Source organism: Mycetomoellerius zeteki, unplaced genomic scaffold, assembly GCF_001594055.1.
Source record: "Mycetomoellerius zeteki isolate Tzet28-1 unplaced genomic scaffold, Tzet1.0 scaffold707, whole genome shotgun sequence".
NCBI lineage: Eukaryota > Metazoa > Arthropoda > Insecta > Hymenoptera > Formicidae > Mycetomoellerius > Mycetomoellerius zeteki.
Genome location: NW_017257728.1, coordinates 357,793 through 382,791, shown reverse-complemented (window position 1 = coordinate 382,791; position 24,999 = coordinate 357,793). Strand labels below are relative to the sequence as shown.

The 24,999-nt window shown below is 39.1% G+C and overlaps 1 protein-coding gene across 3 annotated transcripts in view; it reads left to right on the top strand.

The window, feature by feature from the left end:
• LOC108729223 (protein apterous) overlaps positions 1-8,450 on the top strand; it is a 47,873-nt gene extending 39,423 nt beyond the window's left edge. For all 3 annotated transcript variants that reach the window (XM_018458235.1, XM_018458234.1, XM_018458233.1), the window contains exons 4-6: positions 496-1,025; positions 3,346-3,560; positions 6,688-8,450. In XM_018458235.1, coding sequence (XP_018313737.1) covers positions 496-1,025; positions 3,346-3,560; positions 6,688-6,888 — 946 coding nt within the window. In that variant the 3' untranslated portion in view covers positions 6,889-8,450. The remainder of the gene's footprint in view (positions 1-495; positions 1,026-3,345; positions 3,561-6,687) is intronic.
• Positions 8,451-24,999: the final 16,549 nt, after the last annotated feature.

The window sequence follows — 24,999 nt, the reverse complement described above, 5'->3', positions numbered from 1 at the left end:
CATTTTTATGTGTGAAGTGTGGACACATTATATCTTGACCTGAAGGATTTCATATTGCTGACTATTTAGTGCTATTCTAGAGACCTATTACAATATCAACATACTCTCTAAATCAGTGGATAATCACTGATATCAGTGCCAAGTATGCCACTGGTAATCAGTAAATGAAATGTGAGATCCCTAACCTAGCTGATCTTTATTATGTGATCTAACTAACCTTGTTTTAATGCATAAATTCAATGAATATGGAATTGGAAGATTGAAATTAACATGCAAATATATCAGTATTTTAGTTATATAATGCTCGAACATTCTTCCTTTATTAATTGAACTTCACTGATTATTAGTACCAAGTATGTCACTGGGTAATTAGTGATTATCCACTGATTCAGATTTAGAGAGTACTAAAACGCAGCTTTTATTTGACACGATCTGCGCAGCCTATTCGGTATGCATTACAATATAATATTGATCTCTTTCGTTCTATGTTCGCAGGATGTTCGGCAGCATGAAGCGTTGCGCGCGCTGCCAAGCGGCGATCCTCGCGTCCGAGCTGGTGATGCGCGCGCGTGAGCTCGTTTTCCACGTGCGTTGCTTTTCATGTGCGGCGTGCGCCGTGCTCTTGACGAAGGGTGACCACTTCGGCATGAGGGACGGCGCCGTGCTCTGTCGGCTGCACTACGAGATGGGCGCCGAACTGCATCCGGCCCAGAGTCCGCCGGTCCCGGTCTACCCACCCGGGCCGCACTACCCCGGCCAGCCCTTCCCCTCGCCCGAGTTCCTCCATCACCATCATCATCATCACGCGCCACCGCACCCTCATCACTCGATGCACCCCCAGCACCCGCATAGTCACGTCAGTCCGGTGCCACTGCAACCCTCCACACCCTCCATTCCCGATGCTTCTTCGCCCCCGAAGGTGCCCTACTTCAATGGCGCCGCCGCCGTGGTCCCACCGCCCAGGCAGAAGGGTAGACCCAGGAAGAGGAAGCCTAAGGATCTTGAGGCTATGACTGCGAGTCTTGGTGAGTGTGAATTTTGTAAATTGTACCTGATGTAGCGTGGGATCTGTACGAAAGAAGGTACGAAAAATAAACATCGAAATATCTAAGATTCATATAGTCGGATTTAATGTTTGGGATCGTCTTAAGTACAGTCTTAAAATGTCATGAATCAATTAGAAGAGAGTTTCAGCATTTTAAGACATTACTTAAAACGGTCTATCTTAAAATAAGAATTATGAATACCGAAAATTGTAAAATCTCGAAGTTTCTAATTTTCGAAATCTTAAAATTTTGGAAATCTCGCTGTCTTACAACTTGGAAGATTATTATTCGCGAGCCTGAAATGGTACAAGAGTAGTCTACAGATCGTGAAGTCTAGATACGTCGTCGTTCTCGAAAGGCAACCTTCTATCGCGCCACGCTGGGAGAACGCATGACCGACCTGACGTGATTTACGGGCGTGCGTGGGCGCGCGACGCTTGCCACCGAAGCCTGATAAAATTTGTCGGCGCGACATAAATTCCCGAATCGAATCCCCCGACGAAACGCGTACGCGACGTGTGGGCGGCACGCCGGTTAGGCCGAGAGAACTCAATTTCCGATTGTCGGGACCGATCGTGGGAACAAGTTGGTGGTACCAGCTGACTTCGACCAAAAAACCCCACTGCGGACGTCGAAACTTCTACTTGCCACCTCTTCCCCATGCTCCTTTTTCCGCTCATTCTCGCTGGAGGAGGCCGCTCGATGTCGCCGTGTCGTCGTGAAAAAGGATTGTAGCGGCAGGTGATCGCCCGGTACACAAGTTGGCCTCTGATCTATCGTGGATCATGCAGGCAATTTTTTATGGCCGTTGCTAAGGGCCGCGACGAACCACGCTTTCGAGGCGAGATAAATGGCCGTGTGTTTAGTAACACTTGAATTATGGTTGTAGTTCGCAGCGTGCGGTCTTGCATACGAACAAATCGTTCATACAGATTGCTTGTATTAATTGTTTAATAAGCGAAGCCACGGTACTGTACGGTCGACTGAGTAGCGAGCAGTTTCGTGTTGCCATCAGATTGCAACGCTAAAAGAGCAATTTGTTTTTATAATATAAGCAAGAGGAGAGAGTCAGAAGAAAGGCAACTATACAATCGAAATTGGGAAGATACTATAGAAATTATTTTCTGAAAATTATTTAGAAACGATAATTTATTTCACGAATCTATCAAACATCCTTCGCTCGTCACTTTTCGTCCCGATACTCGGATGCGTCTCCGCGATTCTCGGATAGAGTTATCGAATAGGCTCGGTTTCGAGTACGAGCGATCACGCTGAGCCGCAACGCGACGGAAGCGAGTTCTAACGTTGTTTGATGCGTATCACAGCTCATTAGTTTCTCGAGTGCAAAGAAGCGGATTAAAGCAGAGAAAGGGGAAGGGAAACACAGCGTATGCGAAAGGCCGGTGGATACACGGCCAATTACAGCTCTATGCAGCAAATAGTTTACAGGCACGATACCTCATTCACAGTCACGCCGGTGGCTCTATCGCGCCTCTGCCTACAACGATGATACTGTCGACATTGCGCGATTAAGCTCGAGCAAATTGACTCGGCAGGATGAAACACGAATTCGTATCTGATTCGTTCGATTCTTCTTCCAAATTAGCGGAATCTCCACGAAATAGCTTTTAGATGACTAAACTACGTGTTGACACTGTCATATATGATAGTTATATGTAATCGGCGTTTCACTAAGAGAAAAATTTTTGGTTTGGTAACTGTAATTACATATCACTAAAATTATGACTATTTTATTGCTATAACACTAGTAATAATTATATGTATAGTTCTATCGACAAATAAATGTAGTTAACAAATATAACTAACTGAAAATATCTATATATGTAATTATAGTTTATTATTATCACAAAAATAGTTGCAATTGTTATAATTTAGCTAATTTATGGTATCAAAAATGACTATAAATCATAATTATATTGTGGTAATTGCAATAATTCTTATGGTAATAATAACTCATAAAAAATCATAGTCATTTTCGGTTGTCAATCATATATACATATATATATATTTTGATATAATTAACATATAGTTATTATTACTAACAGTAATAGTCATAGTTATAGTAACATGTAATTATAGTTACAAACATCGATCAGACTTTGCAGTTTTAATGTCATTGGTGATCTATTTTGTCGAAACATTTTAAAACATTTATAAAAAATAATTGATATGTGACATAAAATTTGTATTTACATAAATATCTAGATAAACATCAAGTCTGATCAATCCTAGTCTGACTGTTCTTGATGACGATTCCGTTTCTGAATTTATTTTGCAGACCTAAACGCGGATTACATAGACATGCCCTTCGGCAGAGGTCCCGGAACCCCCGGTATGCCCGGCTCCAACAGCAGGACAAAACGGATGAGAACGAGCTTTAAGCATCACCAGTTAAGGACGATGAAGAGCTACTTCGCGATCAATCACAATCCCGATGCGAAGGATCTCAAGCAGCTTTCCCAGAAAACTGGCTTGCCGAAAAGGGTGTTGCAGGTAAATAGAGACTGTTCGGCTCATGCGATTCGCAATTCCGCGTTTTCTCTTAATGCGAGTTGAAACGCGATGTTGAAACTGGAATTTCCTCATTTCGATTTCGTTAGCTCTTAACCGTGTCGCGTTTAGCTTCGAAAGTAGTTACGCACTGATGTAATTGCGACTTTGATCACATCTAATTCTGATACAAAACATATTGTACTTTTTAATTGTAATCGTTTATCAATTATACGTATAATTAAATGTTTATGTAAATTCTTACACAATTAGATAAAATTTTAAACATTTGAAATGTTGGGTTTTCCGCAATGTTTTAAATATATCCTAAAAATATATCGAATTTTTAAAACTCCGAATGATCATAAATTTATCTACTTTAAATTGCATTCGGTACAACTGTAGTTTTTTGTAAAATTGAATAAAATTCACTGGTAGGTTTAACTTACTAGACCTTATGTATATAAATTACCATGAAAAAAATAACGAGATGAGAGTGCAAAAGAAAAATCCAAAGATGGATAGCCGGTGGTTCTCGCTCGGCCCCTTTGCCTCTCTCACATTTCGGGAGGGTGCACCCTATAAAAATATTCACGTACGCGAGTCACGCGTAGACACACGCGCTTCTCCCAATTAGTGCAGCGCGTACGGCGTGGCTGCGAAGTTAAAAGAACCGCGCGGAACGAAGCGATATTTCCGTCGACGAGAGGCTGCGGCCTTTCTCCGTAATTACGAGCCGGCGTCAATCCGGAGACAGTCGAAACCCCCGGCGGACAGCTAAGCTGCGTCGTAACGTCGAACCCGCGCCGGCTCGCTCTCGTTAATCCACTACCGTTAAATTATTAGGTTGTTACAAAAGTTTCGCGAGCGTTCCTTTGTAAAGCGTACCATAGACGCGCGGATGAAAAGAGAGAACGATCGGGCGCGGGAAATACTGACGATTTAAAGGTAAATGAGGCGAGGCGAAAAACGCAGTGGCATGGAAACGAGGAGCTTTGGTCAGGCGAGATTCTTTTCTGTTCTTTGGTTTGGCTTTTTATAAATATACATTTAATTTCAATGTCTGTTAAACTTTAGTTGTAAAGATCAAATGCAGGACTGTAAAAACTTAGAGACTTAAAGTTACGCAATCAAGAACTCCGAAATACAGAAGTTTTAATATTCTTTGAAATCCTAAAGTTTTAAATTCTTAAAGTCTCATAACAAGATTCCAAAGAGATTCCACAGAGATTTCATATTCGAAATTTTTAGCCACTGAAGATCAAATACTTGAGTACAAAGTTTATAAAAAGAGAAAAATTTAATTAAAATCTAAAAGTTTCTGACCTGAGGATATAAAAAGGTAATAAAATGAAATAATTATTCTATTCTTTAATTTATTTTTCAATTACCCTGCATTGTTAATCCATTATAAGAACATAAATTCAGGTAATTTTTAGTGGTATAGAAAAATTGATTCCAAAATAATTATTAAAATAAAATATTGAAATAAGAAATATTGAAATATAAAGGGCAATTATATATTGAAGAGTAAATAAATACTATATTTTATCTTATTTTTTCTATATCCTTGAGTTCGAAATTTTTAAACCTGATGATAAATTCTTAATACATCTCTCTCTCTCTCTCTCTCTCTCCCTCTCTGTAACGAAACCATCACTTCTTTAAAGTAAAACAAAACGTAATTTTAAAAGGCAGAATTTGGAAAAAATGACGCCGTTCAAAGATCATCGCCATGTTTTCTCCAATCTTCCGCATAACAATCATTCCGGTTGTTACATAGCCTCGATTCTGCGCCCATTCGTCGAGCCGAAGGAGAGGGTTGGAGGTGGCCGCTATTGTATTCGTAGGGTTCTTGGTCGCCATCTTGCTTGATATTGATCGCGAAACGCACGAATACTTGGCCGCCGCGCGCGCACAGATACACCGGTATAGACGCGAGCGCGCGAGCTCACGCACTCGAGGTGGGACACGCACGAGTAGTTGGTCCGCGAGTTCTTTCGTTGGAAGTCCGCGGGGGAGGAGACTGTCTTGAAAATGGCGACGTCGGATCGCATCGTCTTTCATTTATCGCGAATATAGAGGAAGCTTCACGGAGGCGCGCACGCGTGTCCGTGTGAGAGTGCACGTAAATAGGAGGAGGAACTCTTATCTAACGCTGCGCGTTTGCGGATGTTTAAGGCGTTCATGAATTCTTTCCTGCCTGGCATAAGTAACGTTGTTATCTCTCGACTATAACAACGGGTCATTTGGATCCAAAGCAAAAAATTTTAGACGATTGTACAATCTGTTACGATTGGTACTAATTGAAGTTTAAAATTGTAGATAAAACATTTTGAACCTACCTCTGTCAATCACCGTAATATGGTGAAAGTATTTTATATTTTCAACTAGTACGCTTTAGAACTTAAATGTGTAGTTTTTATAGTTTTTTTTTATTGACACGAGACGTCATCGGATGGTGAACATTAACGTACTTTCAATCTGTCACTTCAAGTCATATAACATAAAAATATTTTAGAACAGATATTAAATTATTTTTCCAATCTTCTTCACGGAATTAAACAAAGTAACTTAACTGTATTCCATCTTCCTTGTTTAATCCACGAAAATGTACTGTCCTTATCCAAAACTCCTTTTTTACTTAATTCTTCGTCTAACTTTATTCTGTCTTCGTCAAAAATGTTACTGTCATATTAAACGATCAATGTCTTTCATCTCATAACCACAGTCGCACTTGGCGCTATTTATATAGGTTTTTCTGTGCTACGATTTTTTAAGGTTATAATGGTTTGCTTCTTCATTAAAATTAAAGAATCAAGGGTTTTTATTTTCTTTAATATAAAAATTCTCAAAATAATTAATACCTGGAAAACATCCTGAATTAAAGATAATGTTTGCGTTTTATGGCATATCTCTTGTTTAAAATAGTTTTTACAGTTGAAGGTTACGAACGCAACATCACTTTACCGTTCCTGCAAAAGTTTACGTTAAGTCCATAATCAATTATTCAAATTAATCTCGTTTCCTTTCCCCTATAATTCAACCTTGCGAGCTCATATGCGAACTTCAGCGATAACTCAAGCTGTCGTACGTAACGATCGAAACCCTCTGCTCGTCTTGTTCTCAGGTTTGGTTCCAGAACGCGCGAGCAAAATGGCGGCGTATGGTACTGAAGCAGGAGGGCAAGTCCGACAAGTGCGACGGCGGAGTGGACAGCGGTAATCTCGGCGACCTTGAGCTCTATGGGGGCGGGCCGCCGATGAGTCCGCCCTTCATGCTCGGCGGTCCCCACAGTCCTGCGTCCCTGGCATCCCTGGACTGCGCGTGATCCTTGACGTCCGAGTCCGTGCTTTCTAGCTAGCGCGTCGTACATCCTGGTCCTGCAACAGGATATCGGTATTGGGACGTGCACCCTTACGGACGTGAGTGAAATCGCTGGCGAGTGCGTGGAAACAATGAATTGTGAATAGGTGGTGAGCGTGTAAAAAGGAAAGAGGAATAACTTTTCCGCGAACGTAAATTTGCGGTCGAATTAGCGAAGACCACTCGTGGAGCAAGACTCGAGGAGTGCATTTTTTGAAAGCGACTTTTTTTCTGTCGAATTGTGAGTTCTCTTTCGATGGACGAAACGTATGAAGAGCTTATTTCTCCCACGTTATTGTCCCGCGAGCCGAAAATGAACTTCTCGAGGCCCTCGCTTATCAAGACGGTATATATAAAATTTGACGCGCTGATGCGTGAATCCGTTTAATTGATAAAATCGTTGTATTTATTGTAGCTCGAATTGCGGCGCTCTGCCGCGAAACATTAAAGTCGTTCGTTGAGGGCAATGTAATTAGTGAACGAGATTTATTTATTCGCCTAAGTCTAACTAAGAATCGCGAACATTACCAGTGCTGTGAAAATTCTGCGTTTCGCGAGTTCTCGAACAATTGTCGGTTGCTGTCATTTGACAACGAGTGAAACTCTCTATCCCTCATTTACGTTTGAGGGACATTAATTGTTACATTGGTCGACGAAACGATTTATTGAATTATTGATTATCTGATACTTTTCAACTTCGCCGCATGCGTACCTTGTCATTCTGGTTTGAAAATCCCATTTTTTAAATTCTTTAATCACAATCGATATTCGCGAGTCCACACTCAGACATTTTTTTCAACTACGTGTGTTGTGAAAAATTGTTTATAACAATTTTTTTCACACAACCTTAGATCCCATATAGGATCATCAACAGTTACAACGAAATCATCGCTTATCCAATTCTATGACTGTCAACTGACGGCTAAAGTTCTGTCAACCAGTACTGGGCCATTATTAGCAAATGACTCGCTGTCAAATGACGGCCATAATTCTGTTAGCCATCACTGGTCCAATAGCTGACTGACAAATGACGGCTAAGGTTCTGTCAACCAGTACTGGGCCATCACTGCTAAATGACTAGCTAAAATGACTGGGCCCAACCCTAGTAGCACAATTCATCGGCGTAACATATCCCCAATGTATGCCAACGTTTAATCAATGTTTCGCCAATGAATTGTGCTGCTTAGGAAATTATTACCCAGTTTTATTTAGCCAGTACTGCGTAGTTTGCCAATACCTCGCCAGTGCTTGAACTGGCCATCGATAAGTAATGGTCCAGAATTGGGCTGATTGTAAAACCCTATATGGGATAATTTTGAATCATGTAATCTTATGTTCCTCGGATTTTTAAAGTGAATAAAAGATATTCAATTACGTTAAATTTGAGCAAAGATGCATTAATTTAAAGGATATTGGACCCGTGAATACAAATTAAGGAAATTTTGAAGCGAATACGAATTAGGATTAACCAAATTGACTACTAAAGGGAAAGAACGGTTTTGCTGACCAAAAAAATCCAGATACAGATTTGAAAACAATTTTATTGGACTATCAGAATAATTATGTAAGGCATTAATTGTATCAGAATATATCAAAACTTTTTACAGCTTGAGCTTTCTGATGATCGAATAATTCTTTTCAGATCTGTGTGTCCAACAAAAATTTTAGATACTTTAGCAAAACTATTCGTTCCGTATGATCTGTCGAAATAATCGAGATTTACGTTTTTCTGATTATATCTTGCAATTATTTGTGTCGCGTTTTCTCTAAAAACAGATATTTATACCGTCAAAATTGAATAAACGCACACAAATACTTTTGGAGATTAATATTGATACTCCATCGAATGCTCGAGCGAAACGCTGAATTTTGACGAGAGGATAATATTAATTATTTATAAAAGAAAAAACGAGCTGCGAACGCGCGTTATTGTAATTGTACAATATTGCTCAAGATCAGACCGCGACAAACCCATAAAGAAGCAACTCCATGGTTCGACCTGGTTATTACTGTAAATAAAGAACGTTCCTCGCGCGTTTCTTTTAAGGCACCGTTATAGGTTGTAGGGCCCTATTAATTGCATTCGGTAGCGGTCGTGCTTCTCTAGGCGAGAGGTAAAAGTAATAGTAAATGAAAATACGCAGGACACTACTGTTATTATTGCTCCTACTACAATATTAGTCCTCCTTGTAACGATGCGGAAGAATTGTCCAACTTTTGCAACATCATTTTTTCATTGAATATATTTTGACAATATACGTCGTGTGTCTGTATGCGTTTGTATTTCCCCCTACTTCACTTCCTCTCCGTTTTCCCATCGCAAATAAGTTTTCTTAAAGGATTCATTTTCGATTAATGTGCTCTCAAAGTTCCTGCGGTTAAGTTGGAAAAAGAATGGCTATTTACTGAATAACAAATGGTAGTTTTTGCGAGATTTTATTGGAAATATTAACGACGATTAATTAAAAGAGCATTAAGTTCCTACGCGTAACTTTTTTGTGCTGAAAACCTGTAATGTCGTTTTTCCTTTGGATATAAAACTGGATCTGGAATTGCATATTATTCTTTTATTCGCGAAGTTCACGGAACTAGCTCTCGACAACAGAATCTGAAACTTTCCACGAAGGAGACGCAATGGAAAGTCGCATGATGGCGTGCAAACCAACGATGGTGAACCAGAATTTCACCTAATAAAAACCGGTGCGCACATTGTCCATCCTGTCTTACCAGTTGGTCAACTGGTAAGCATAGATTCACTGACCGGCAATAATGGCAGAATATTCCAACATGCTCCATTTATAAGCATAAAAAAAGAAATACATAAAGTCGTTCCATAATATCATGTTTTTAAATTGGTCGAAAGGAAGGATTTAAATCACGAGCCTATAACGCTGTGTCTCATTCTGTTCACTGCAATTTTAGAAATGTAAATCTGTCGCATTTGCTTGGAATTTCACAGATTATCGCGGGGAATAAATACAGACATATTATTAATACAAAACCAAGTCGAATCTCAATAGCTTCACGGACATTATTCCCTCCCGTTATATACCGTCTTATTTATGAGCTTTGTTCATTCAAACTCGAGCATGCGGCATTCATTGGATTTCTTCTGGATCACGCCGTGGTGTCGACGATTTAATGGCTCGATTATGCGGAGCTATGAAAATGCATCTGTTAAAGCTGAAATTATATCCTCTATGGCGAACCGAATTACGCAACTCTGTGTAAATTACACTCGTTGAGCACAGAAGCGGTACTCTGTACGGCCATGGTGGTATTTTTTCCCTCCAGTAAAGGCTGGTAACTAGCGTCCGTTATAGGACATCATAAACATCCTACTTATCGGTCTGTTATATCTCTCCTTTTTGTTCTACGAAAGAATTGTGACACGAGAAACACGAGATTTGATATAAAAGAAGCAAGAATATAAAAATCCTTCAACTTCGGTAACAATAAAATAAAAATACAATAAGCAAGTATATGCTCTTTCGATGATTTTTATAGCGACAAATGACAGAAGTAATGGATAAATTTAATATCAATTACGATATAATAGCTGTAATTTATGATACATTAAACCTGGTAGTCGAGAGAGAAAACAAGAGGTCTCGATCAGGTACGTGATTTATTTATTTGCTTCACGCTGAGATTTTACTTGTTGTTCGGGCTACGATTTCCTGTCTACTCGTCGAGATCTGTAAAAAAAAGGTCTATATAAATGTTGTTTCACGAACGTCGCCCCGCGTTCTGATTTCTAAGAGAACTCCGCGTTCACACAGGATTGCGACGCAAGCAACGGTGGCTGCGGCGAATGGCTTTCCTTCGGCCATGCAATATGCATCGTGCTGCATTCAGAACGCATAGCGAGCGCGCCGATGCGATTTCAGCGCACGATTATTCGTTGAATTTCTATTCCAAAAAAGGACGACGGCAGATAAAAGGAACGGCACTATGGCGTCATCTGCGACGACTGAGAGAGACGAACACCCTTCGCTACCAATGTAGGTTCCGTTACTTTCGAAAAATAAAACTGCTCGCTTAGAGTTATTTTTGAATAAATATTTGAGTATACGGAAGAAACAATTTTGTTGAATTGTTAAAAAATTTAATCAGATTGAAAATTTAACCAATTTAAAAGTAATTTTGTTGGACCATCAAAATAATTACTTAGGACGCTTAAATTGATTGCTAAAATCCTTCCTCACATTTAAAAAAAAATATTCCAATTTGTATTAAAAAAACTGACAAATTATATGTATAGAGTTATAAAATTTATATACACGGAAAGAAAGATTTTGCTAAAGTATCTAAAAATTTAGTTAGAAACAGATGTGAAAATAATTTTATTGGATCATTAAAATTATTATGTGAGACGCGTTTAAACTGATTGCTAGAATGTTAAAACTTTTTGCAGCATTGCTTGAAATTTCTACAAAATTATTTTGATTCTTCAACAAAATTATTTTTAAATCTATATTTAGCTAAATTTTTAGATACTTCAGCAAAATTGCTCTTTCCGTGTAAAAATTTTGAGGGAAAAATTATACGTGTTTTTCACTATTTACACTTTCTTATCATCCATTCATTTAATTTGCTTCCGTTAAACTTTAATGTCTTTTTAATTAAAGGAACGTCTGTGTGTGCAATTTTGTCGAAGAAAATCTATTATTCCTACGTATTCGTGCACTGTTTTATTGTCGTTGTCCTTTGAAAAGAGCAGCCTTTAGGAAGATTTCCTCCTCACGGTGTCCTCTCCGGCAGTCTCTTATCCTGCGAAGAATCCACGAGAACACGATTGATGCCACGAAGGGCCGTCCGTTGCATTCGACGAAGTAAATGAGACGTCGATGTTCGACACCGTCGCACTGTCATCGACGATTTTCTGTCCGCGTAGTCCGGCATCGATCATCCGTGTTATCGGTATCTCGATCCTGGAACCGGTCAGAGGACAGAGGACAGTAAACGAGCCTCTCAACATCAGCCATGGAGATCTAGGAATCCATCGGTCGCCTCCGTCACGCCTCATCGGTTTTCAGAATGAACGATCTTCGAATGTGACTGGAACACGCGCGAGTTTGTTCCCCCATTGATTTTGATAGGAGATCGAAAATAGCTCACGATTCCGGCGCCTGTCTCAATCTCAGACTCGTGCGCCCGTGAAACTGATATTCGGATGAATATCGGATGGATGTTGAGAACTTCTCGGAATCGACATTTATCGATATAATTCTATGAGAAATCCGTAAAGATGTTCATATCTAGTTAGTGTTAATATATAATATAAATAGCAACCGATATGTGCTTAACGGAATAAATAAATAAAAATATTATATGTATTATAATATAATTTTTATTCATTTTATACATTTTTTTTCATACCTTTTTGAATTATGCGCTAATTACTCTTTGGTCATTAAACCCAAATGTTATGCTACAAAACTCGATTCCAAAGCATTTCAATTTGAAAAGCATAAATAATTATATAAATATAGGAAATTTGTTGTTATTTGAAGAAAAATATTGGATATTTAAGAAAAATTCATCAAATCTATGTAAATCGACGAATGCATTTACTTATGATTATATAATATAATATATAAAGTATTTAAACTATTGATGAAATTCTCATTTGATTAGACAGTTTTATCAATTATTATCTCTTAGAATTTTACTGCATATCTCGTAAAAGGTTCGATAAGGATTACTGACGTTAAAATTCAATCTGACATTTTCAAAATTAAGAAGGATATAAATTACGAAAGTTTATATCTTGAGCTCGCAAGAAAACGGGAAATAACGAGTAGATGAGTTCGGCACATCAAAGAATCTTACAATTAGTCGGATTGGCGACGATCAAAAAACGCACAAACACAATCGAATGAATTAAGACTTCATTCAGAATGAATAATTCCGATTGCTCACGCCAACGGCATGATTAATTATAATGGCCGCAAATAGCGATGGGAGTTATGCAAGCAATGTAGATAGTGACGAGCTGGCGATAACGCACCTTCGGGATTGCTTATTTCGCGCTCCAATTGCAGAATTTAGAATCAGCTGCGACAAATCTTTAAAAGCATCATTTGTTACTCCTAATTACACTTCTCGTGTACTTTATACTTATTATTATAATATACTTTCAAGAACGTTCCGTAATCTAAAATACATTTTGCTGCGGATCCAGTTGCATGTCACGTTTAACTTTTCCTATCTGTTCTCTTCCATCTTCATTTCACTTTAGCTTGCTTTAGCTCCCTTATCGCGATGAGAGATTCTGCGAACCGTTCTTTCCGCAACCGAGAAAGTGTAAAAAAGAGTGTCGTTAATACGCCCCCGTCACGTGACATTATTTCCTGGTGCCGGTCGTTCTCATTAGACTCCGCTTCCTGATTTTTTAATACCTCGCAGCTCTTCCGCCACGCGCGGATACACCTCACCTCGGCTTCACTTTCAGTTAGGCTCGTCGTAGCACTCGTAGCCCGTCTGGTTATCACGAGTCCTTTCTTGAGCGAAGGATACATCTCGCATGGCCACCCTTTCGCCGACCCCTTTTTTAGTGTTCCCGTGCTTGAATATCGCGAGAGACTCCAAACGTATGTCGACACGACGCGTTTGTGCGATTTCTTGTGAAGCATACTCCTTGTCAGAGAGTTTGCAGTGCGCGCAGAAAACGGGTTCTCATCAAGACTTACTATACCAAAACGAAACACGTGACTGCCACTCGTTGCAGACCGAGGCGAATTTTTCTTTATTGGCAAAGAAGTAATAAAATGCAAAATTTGTTGTAAGTTTTATTGTAATTTCTTAATCTTCACAATCTTTACTTGAGTCTTATATAATAAAATAATACATAAACAAAACATGCACTGAGAAAAATGATTGAATTAAATAGTAATTCTGACGGAAAATAGACAAATTAAAATCTTCTGGTTAAATCTACTAAAATTTTAATTAAGATAATTATAAGTCTGATTGATATGACCCACTGACTCAAACCTTACATTCATCCGATTCGCCTCGGTCTACCCTACTTGTTGAATTACTTAAGAGATCTGATGTTAAACTTTTTCACAGCGCTTTTCTTGATGGGAGCTCTAATTTTTATCCTAAAATAGCAGCGCAATTGTTGATTCGAAAGTAAACAATCCATCGTTAATGAAATACGACATGATTCATTGGCGTCTTACGAAATGGACATTATTCCAAGACCACACAAGCGTAGATTCGCGGATAATCGGTCATTCATCAAATTATGATTATTAACCCGACCGTTGAATCTTTTGGGAAAATCTAATATCTTTGTACATGCGCCTTTCTCTCTGCGGTTCATCTCCTTCGTCTTCTCCTTTTTCGTCCCTGCGGTGAAAGGGAACGAGAGCACTCGTGTGCACGAGTTTGTGGGATATTTGCGGGTTCCGTTTTTCTCTGCCACCCACTGGGTGCTGTTGACGTCACGCCCGGATACCATTCGACAAGGGGCGCCGCTCTTCTGAGCCAATAATTCAGACTTCAAGGCGCGGCCGCGAAGATCGCCGTGACGGAGTATCAAAAGCCACGTGCTCACCCGTCGCTTGTTCCCTCGCTCTTTTCCCCTTAGTCAGTCAAAGCGGAGCACAGCGAAGCGAAAGAGAGTCGGAAGAGTAAAGAGAAGCATCGGGGGAGAAAGAGAAAGATGGAAACACGATGCTATTTATTCATACCCCGTAGCACAGCACGTAGTCCCCTAAATACGTTGGATAAACCTGAATAGGGTGTATCATGAAAGCTATAGTTCAATAGTATCTGAGTATTTAAAATTACCAAAACTTTGATAAAATCCACTAAAACATTGAACGAACTTAGGGAAAACTCTAAATTTTATTAACTCTGCTGATTTGTTCAAATATATTTGATCTCTTTTTTTCTCTGGTATTTGACAACTTCGTTTGGTAATTTTCGTCTGTAAGATCTTTTCTGTGAATTTTTTTATTTTTTAGTGCTTTTTAATCATATGAAGCGACATGACTGGACACGACTCGCGTATAACAAACTAACAGAATTAAAAGGCGATTTTTATATCGGAAAGGAATTGCATTCAGTATCTCCGTAGATAAATTTAAAGTTTTCGTAAAAATCAAAATTTAAAAAACATTTCGAGATCTTTAGTCTTTAAAACTTCTGCAATCTTTAAGGCGACCAATCAGAAGCCAGAATTTAAAATTCCAAAAGACTAAATCCTAAAGTCTTTTAATTTTTAATCAATTTTCATAAATTTGTAAGACACTCCTACATTTCATCGTATACTTATTTTCTAGTCGCAATATGATCCGTTGCATTTTAACAAACATTGCTACGCTCTAAAAAATATCGGTGTGGATTTAACACTCTTGATGTGGATTTAACATCATGCAGTATTTATATACTGTGTTGGTGCTAATATTAACACCAATTGGATTTCAAATCTCTAGTGTTTATATCAAATCGATGGTGTTAAATCCACATGATATAATGGTGTTAATGTTAATACCAACACAGTGAGAATTATATAAACCCCGCTATTTTTTAGAGTGTACAGAAAAATGATATAATGTGACAGGAAAAATTCACAAACGTATCTAGCTAAAATGACAGACGCAAGTAAAAGCATTAAGAGTGTGGTAGCTGCGCCGAGCAACAACGATGGACGAAGCAAAATGAAGGAGCCATCATTAAGAATTGCAAAGGAAGAAGAAAGCACCTACCGATTCTAGCGGCGAACGGATGGGGTTGCCTTTAGAGGGCCGCGCGTGGAGAATTCTGGAGGAATACGAGATGGGGTGATGGAGAGTGAGAGAGAGAGGGCGAAAGAGAGAGCGAGAGAGAGAGGGCGTGCGAGAGAGAAGAGGGGGGAGGGAGGGAGGGAGGGAGGTGAGGGAAAACTTCCTCCGAGTGACAAATAACCGCGTGGATTCCACGGATCCGCGCGGCGCGCAAAGTCCGCGCTAATTAGCGGCTCACGAGCATGCCGAAAAGAGAGACGGCCAGGGCGAAAAGGAAGAGGAAGTGTGAGGACGAAGAGGAGGGCACTTAGACCAAAGAGAGATGGCAGAGTGAGGGGCCTCCGTCGCGTCGCAAGATGGCAAGCTGAACGGCAGCGGTGGCCGAGCATTTGAATATATCGGCGCGGGGACAGTGAGCAATGTTGCACCTGCCGCCACGAGTCAGCGTAATAGCTGCGAGATGTCACGTCGGTACAAGCGTGAACAAAATTCGCTCGGGGCACTCTTTTTTCCCCGGCGGCAAGACCGTCCAAATCTTCGACGATAATTCCCGCGATAGAGTCGATGAATTCTCTGCGTTTGTACCAAGGTGAAATTAATGGCGTTCCATTAATTACGGAAAGTACAGTCTACAGAGAATTGTCTGCCACTCTCCACGTTTCGACTATAATAAAGTGAGTTTATACGCGCGAACGCATTCCGTAGTATAGTTGCGAGCTATTATCGCGATATTGATCTCGACTGGTATGCGCATGAAAGTCACATGCGCAATTGGTATCTTGACAAACAAGCGGCATATCGATCATCATTACACGCAAATCGGCTACGTAATAGTTTGGTAAATCGATGGTCGAACGCAGGCAATCGATCGCGCGTGATTAACGGGCGCGTATAAGTGCGGCGGTTCTAATCGTGTGGCGACGAGCAAAAAGGACTTTTGGATAGCGATGTACCTTCGTCGCTCGCGATATATGTAACAGTACGCATCGTTGCCGAGCAAAGTCGGTAGGCGGGACCGCGGGAAGACACGCATGGTTGTTGCACTCCCCTGCGTATTTGTCATCGCGATCGCCCACGTGGTTATCTGAACCAGTCGACGTCTCCTATACCACGCGATCCTAAGCTCGAGAGACAAAACTCTGATATAGAATTTGCCAAATGGCGAGACGGTAATTACAACTTCAAGTTCGAGTTTAGCATCAGCGACGAACGCTTTCCGCGTTTAACACCAATTTAAATCTTCGTGACGTCTGATGCAACAGGATAGCTTAGATTAAAACCTTTTGGTAGATTCAAAGAAAAAGACATAGCAATTATAAAAGTGACAATTATAACACAAGTTTTATACGTACAATTAATACGCATAATTGAATAAACTATTTTCTAGTTATTAACTATAAAATATGACTGTAAATAATAGTTAAATTATAATTAGATTATAATAACTGCAACTATTTCTGTGGTAACAATAACTATAATCATAGTCATTTTCGGTTAACTATATATATTTATTGACAGCATTTTAATAATTTGATACATATAGTTATTATACTTATTATTACTACCAATATGACAGTAATAATTATAACATGTAATTGTAATTAGAAATACTAAAAATTTTTCTCTCAATGCGTGAAGAATTTATCAATGTTACATTACCGATACAATACTAATAATAGAAAAAAATGTGTTATACGGTTGCTACAATCGAAAATAATGGTAACTTTCGCCCATCATTACATTTGGTTTTGGTAGATACAATGTGACATCAGGTTTTAACAAACGTAACTATCGAAAAAGAAAATTAACGAAGGTGTTATTAAGTTCTCTTGAATTTTAATCATTTTTCGGTTTAGAATACGCGTAGGAGGATTGTTTGCGAGGATTAAACCAATCTACGGGTAACCGGTTACGTTCGACGACGCGGGGTAGGCGGGATTATGTCATTAAAGCTGTCACGGTTCAGCGGGCCGTCATCCGCGATCGATCGCGGTTGCTGCTGCACCTGTGTCGCCGTTACCCGCCGCTTTTATCGCGCTTCGGTACCTGCGCCGCTTTCTCCGTTGATGCCGAAATAACGCATCAGCACGTCATCAACAGACACCACGTGCGCACACGCCTGGCCACGTGTGATGCTCGCGCACGCTAACGAGCCCATGAGTTCGTTCATAAGCTGCCAATTAACGACGTATGAGTCTTGCGCGAGATCGGCTGTCAATTAATTAGAATTTTTACCCCTTTCTCTCCCAGTCCAGTAGGGCTCGTTAAAAGCGATCCCTTTCTGTCGAGATTTGTTGGAGGAATGTTGCTGGAGTATGATTTTCGGGCGTATCTCTCTTGTTTCTAATCGATTTGTCGGATACGGCGCCGAGAATGGACAACGCGATTCGAATGCAGTTTGATATGTGGGCTTTACAGTCAAGTTTTAATAACGAAGGGGGCGGGTATTTTCTGGATGATATTACTCATCGTTAACGAACATCTCTCGTCAATCTCGCGGCAATCTTAGGAAGAAGGAACAATGTCGGCGCCTCGACGGCGCGTCGCAATAACGCATCTCGATATAATTAGCTAATAAGCTACCTCGTTAAGAATAAACAATGACCGCAACGTTGGTGGCGACCTCGAAGAGTCGCGGGTGGTTACGTCACATTTTTCGTGTCAGTAGAAGAATCGACGATACACATTCCATAAGAGACGTGCATTGTCGAGGTTTCTATCATAGAAAGAAATACGATGGAATCAGAAATCAGGCGAATAAACGGGACAAAATATGGGAAATTTATTTGCTATAAATACTGTTTTTTAATATTAGACGCTTTCTAATATTGGGAGCTTTTCAATTCAATTGTTTAACACATCTTGACACAAACGTACACAGGAATACACAAAGTGTATACACTGGAAAAAATGATATTGTATCAACAGCATTTATTTTAATTGAAAATAATTTTGTTAATTTATACACACACAATAACACTATTAATGAAACAAATACTTATTCTTTTGTTTTGAACACCATTTTTGAAGTCAATTAATCTTTGCCCACAAGTTTCATCTAATAGTAACGTTTACGATTTTTGTTAATAAAGCTCTCCGAAGCATCACAATCTCGAGCTTTAAAGATTCGACAATCGATAAAGCTAAATAGCTAAATTGTTCTTAAATATAGTACGAAACATGTAGAGATACGCATAAAAAAATTTCCAGAACATCCAATGCTGTTATTCTTCGATCTGTTATAAAATGTGATCGATATAGAAACAATAATATTTATTGTTGGAAGAAAAATATTTTACTGAAAAATTCTTAAGTCTAGAATAAAATGATCCAGCACGTCAATTTCACTTCAAATACTGTCATCAGCATCTTACGTTACAGCATCGAGTAAAGATTTATTCTATATTTAATTTAAATTGGTATTTGTTACTTTTGTCTCAAGAAAATATAAGTCAATCTTAATTAATTCAAGAGAGAAGAATAGGAATTATTAATCTAATTTTGTGATATTGTTTTATTTTTATAGTGCAAGTTGTGATAAGATTAAGTACGTCTGAAATACTTTTTCTCGTTATCAGAAATCCTTTCGAAGATATGAAGTTGTAATTATACATTCAGGAGTTGCAACGAATCAAAGATTTGACACGTGAAAGAAGTCTAATTGCAAATGTTAGAAATCATTGTAAGTCGGATTTAAAACCTACGCGAAATATATACTAGGAAATTAAGATATGTTTGAATTGAAAAATTTGGGAATCTTTTAACTGAGGGGGAGGGAGAAGGAAATAGATTTCTGTGGGATTGGAGTGCAAAATTCGATTGCCCTCTCGCTCATTTTCTCACTATCTCCTTCGGGGAGGCAATAAATCCAGGCAAATGGTAAACAGTGCGGACCGGCGAAGTGCATCGAAACCCGAAACCCTAAATCACCGACGACGATCCCAGCGAGAGGACGAGAAAGAGAGAGAGAGAGAGACGGAGAGAGAGGGTACGCTTGTGTGTACGCTTCGTGGTCTTCCCTCGTTGTTCCGATGAATAAACAAATACAGATTAGTTCCGAGGGCGCGAGGTGCGTAAATCATCATGAAACTTGTTACACGCGAGCATATATGCAATACGCACGAGCGTATTCGTAACGCGATTTGCTCGTCGATCGACTCACGCGACGTCCTTCGAGGAGAAAATTATTGCGAACGGTTGTTGAAACACGAATTGCATCCGTCTTCTCTTCTTAGTTATTAATTTGTTTAATTATTGATCTATAATCACTTCCATCTTCAAATATTTATCGATACCATTAAAATTCCTATAAAAGTTTTACTTATTGAAGTCGTTTACGTGATTATTTGTGTCGCGAAAGAACGTGGAGTACAGATTATGTAAATTTTTATTCAAATTACATATATTCACGACGTATAGATTTATGGAGTCCAGATAATCGAAATCTGAATGCCATTTCCACATGCCAAAGGGTGTGCGTGAAAAAAGAGTTTTACTCTCATAATCAGAGAAAAAGACACAATGATAATATAAAGATGATACTACACAAATTTTATATGCAGAATTAATGTATACATGTATACACAAACCCACAATACACACACATATAATTGAGTAAACTATTTTATAGTAATTTTCAGGGTCGGATTAAATATTTTGAGGCCCCGGGCCAATGCGTCGATGAGGCCCATGTAAGGGCACCGATTTTACTCGCGATCCCCCACGTATGAGGTTTTAAGAGCTTGGGTTCATAGAAAGAGACTCGCAAGCTCGCCTGTCTGCGGTTTTGGACGCGTGGATCTAGCTGTGAAGCTGTCCCCCGGCCCTGGGTATGTGGTTTTGGGGGCTCGGGTTTATAGAAATAATTAAATTAACTGTGAGGCCCCCTGGGAAGATGAGGCCCTGGGCCGGTGCTCAGTCTGGTCTATGCCTAGATCCGACCCTGGTAATTTTGCAACTATAAAATAATTTATAATTATAGAAAGAGTACAAATTCTGTACTATTACTAAAAAAAAAAAAAAAACATAGCGGTAGTAACTATAAATGTGTGACACTATACAAATTTCAAATGTAAAATTAATGTACGTGTGTGTGTAGTTGAGTAAACTATTTTATATCTAGTTATTACAGTTGTAAATTAAATACAAAAATTGTAATATTAAAATAGTTTATAATTATAGTAGACATTCTACACTCAGAGAAAGAGATATAATGGTAGTAACTGTACACATGACAATTTACAAATTATTTATATAAAATTAATGTGCATGAGTGAACTATTTTATAGTTATTGCAACTGTAAATACAAATTGCAACTATAAAATGGTTTATAGTTATAAAATAGAAAATTCCATACTTATTATTAGAGAAAAAAAATAGTGGCATCTATTTACAAAAGTAACAATTATAAAAATTTTGTATATAAAATTAATGTACATAGTTGAGTAAATTATTCTATATACTTATTGCTATAAATACAAATTACAGCATAAAACAGTTTATTTAACTATGTAAATTAATTCTACATATAAAACTTGTATAATTGCTACCAACTGTTTTTCTACCAAGTGTAATCGAGGATTCATTTCATCTTGAAATCCACAGATGAACGAGAATGAGACGCGGCGTCGCTCCGCGCCTCGTCGATACCGAAGCTCAACCTTGCGTCTTCACGTTGAGAGACAGTCGTTTCAGACCCGCCTCGATCGAAGCCTCGTGTTTTCTTCTTCCTGGAAGCGAGCAAGTATCATTAATTCTCGGGCCACATCAATTTCCCGTGAGCAGGGTGAGGAGGAGCGCGAGGGCGTCTCGGTCTCCCGAGGAAGCTGGTAACCAGATGGCACGGGACCGCGCCCGGTTGTTCCTCATTAGGTCGTCACCGGACCTTCGCGCTTCCTCGGTGCTTGCGCGACATCGCTCCCTGGTCGCGCCTACATCTGAAATCCGACGACGAGAGAGGGGTGGGAGGGGGACGTGTGAAAACGACGCCGCGCGACAACGAGCCGCGCGTTCCATTCAGGAAGCCGGAGGAGTGCGCTTTCGTGTCGGACCACCCAGCACGGCGCCGCGTCGCCCCCAAGGTGATCATCAGTGGCCCAGTGCCCCTTCACGCCCCCTCGAGAACGCGTTGCGTGTGATTAGTCGCGTGAATAAGATACCCGCCTTTCCGAGGACTTACGAGATGTAGGCAGCATTCTCCATTCTGTATCGTGTTGCGTAGAATGTTTTCCTCTTGAAACGGAAATACACTATCTCTCTCTTTGAAATATTCAAGTTTCATCCTAATTGTTGAAGTTAATTAAATGCTACTAATTTACGACGTTTGAATATTTTCGCCGAATTTCGCTCGATTAATATGGATATAATTATTGAAGGAGAATCTTCGGGACTCTCTGCATCGAATCATCTCGCGAATAAAATTCTATGCCGAATGTATTTTTTTCAGGTCTGTTTCATCGCCCATCGAAACGAATGCTATCATCGATCACGCTTCGGGTCCAAACGTTAATCTCTAGGAGCGCAAGGTGAAGTTTCGAAAGTGCTCACAGCCGAACCGTTACCGCTCCGCCTCCCTCTTTTCGGTTTAATTAATTGGCCGTAACTCAGGAAAACCGTAAATCTCCGATAGCATTTATACAAGCACGCGCCGTTGAACGAAAGAATGGGCCTGTAGGTGGCGATTGTCTCGGGGCCCACGCGACGCCGTGTAGGTGTGTAGAGAAACCGGCTCGACACGAAAAATGTTCGACTGGCCGAGCAAAACTTGACTACTTCGTTCCTCCGATGCACCGCCATTCTCTTCGCCTTTTTACTCCGCGAAGATAAGGGATGATTTTTAAATAAATGTAACGTGTAACATACTCAATTGTATTCAAAATGAATGTATGAATTCTCTCTCTTGATCAAGATCTAAAAGAATTTCCCAGTTTTTTAATGATAAATAATAGTAAGAATATCAATCTTTGGTTCGTAAAGTAGAATAAAGAGCTTTCGTGTATTGATTCTTACAGATTTATCTAAATAATTTATTTGAGTAATTCATAGAAATCATTACAGTTAAAAAAATATAAAAATTTTTACACGTTCTTACATTAACAATTATTAACATTAAATATTATATTAAAATCTATATTATAGATATTACATAATATCTATTAAATTATATATAATTATATTATATTTTTAATCGCTCTAACAAAATATCGACACGACATTGATCAGCCAAAGATCTTTGCTTGCATTTATCGAATATAACAAAGAAGATATTTCTTCGAGGATAAGCAGATCGAAAATGGCGTCGAGGGAAGTTAGTAGCTGGTTTCATGTCGTCTCGTCCGTAGCACGACATCATCGATCATATCTCGAGGAACATATCTCGTCGTGAAGAATGAGGAGTGCGAGAAGCACGAAAGAAAAAACAAGTAGGACCAGAAGGATAAGAAGAATTTTTGAAAGTTTCGAACCGAAGAAAAATATTGCATCACGTATATATGTATATAACGGACCACACGTGACTTCGTTGACATCCCTAATATTCATAAACATTAATAACATAAAAAGCCCTCCATTATATCCCAAGCAACAATTCGACGTTGTATGGACGTTCAAACCAAATTCCGTAAATATCTTTCGTACGTACAATGTACCGCCCAAAGACGTCTAATAGACGTTAGTACGTTCAATCTCGAATGAGATTTTTCAGATAATTCGGAAATTATTCATCTTTTCTGATCAATAAATTGTTGAAAACAAATAGAAGGACACCGAACAGTTATTGAGCTCCAAGATAAATGTATACAAAGTTGTTTGATAGTTCTTGGTCCTCGGATCTTTCTGACGACGATCGTTCGCGCACTGCTTGAAAATTAAACGTAGCAATAATGTACCTTGGATATCTCTAAAATATCTGTAAATAACTTCATTATAGGACGTCCAAGCAATGTCCTTAGAACGTATTTCAGGTGTCTGACATAAATCGACATAAGACATCAACATAAATTGGACTTTTCAGGACATATTTTGGACGTTGAAGGATGTCCAAGAACGTCCAATTGTTGCTTGAGATGTTCAACGATGAATCAATTTTTTGTGATTAATTTGGATTAATAAATAAATAATCCACGTATATTTCACTTTTCATATTAATAAACATAATTGATATTATTTAATAGTGATGTATCTGTTTTTTGGACGATATAATAAAATATTTAGAGTTAGAGTGTCCAAAGTAAGAGAGAATGAAGTTTTTAATTTAGCTTATAAAAAATTAAAATCTCATGTCGATTTAAAAGATCGAATTAGATTGCACAGTACAGTGAGCTTGTATTTTACAGCTGGGAGAGGATGAAATGGCAAGACAGATCTATCAGGACCCCAACAAAGTTTTAGCCGAGGCGTGAGCCACATCGATGCCTCGACGATCTCATCGAGGGGGGCCCTAGCGGGCACGCCACGGGGTTCTCGCTACCCGCCAACTTTACAAACCTCTTTACAGATCGTTATTCGTCCGATCACGAGGCCACACATAAATCGGGATCCGAAAGGCAGGAGGGTGGGAAGACGCCTGTGTGCGCCGAGTTTGTATATGGCTGGCGCGTATTGCGAACATCGGATCAGGCGTGCGAGGATAACGCTTTGTACTCCAACGGAGTTACAAAACTTATTCCGATCGGCCGGAGGTCAAGGCTGTCGTAAATATGATACGCGAGTACCTGCTGGGCGCTTCTCTCGAGGGAAGACCTTGTCGCGCCCTTTGCGAGATGCGATTTCAGAGGACGAAGCATGAAAGACGGGATACGACGAGGCGAAAACGGAAGCGCAGCGGGTTGGCGCTTCTACGGAATCAGGATAGAAAATATAGCTGCTGTGTGTGTAATAAGATTTTTTAAAGAATCCGCGATCACATTATAATATATGAGTATAGTTTAAAAAAAAAAACCGTGACTGTCTAAAAATTAAGTGATGTATATCGCTCTCTTACTTTAAAAGTGACATAACTAAAAAAATTAAGTTTACCAGAAAAGAGGTAAAACTGTTTTCAACTTGACAGAAAATTATTGATTAATCAAATAATATTTAGCAAAAAGAATATATTTTTAATATGATGAAATGTCATTTTTGTCATTTTCATTTTATAATCATTAAAAAATCGCCCTTTTTAAGTTATGAAAATTTATTTTAAACTACTCTTTTGACATTTGATGATTTTTTGTAAAATTCAATTTACACTTTTAATGATTGACAAGTAATGTTAACTTAACTCATTCATACTAATAACTTGAAAATCACGGTTTTTAAATTGTGTTACTTTTGAAGTGAGGTAGTGATATGATTT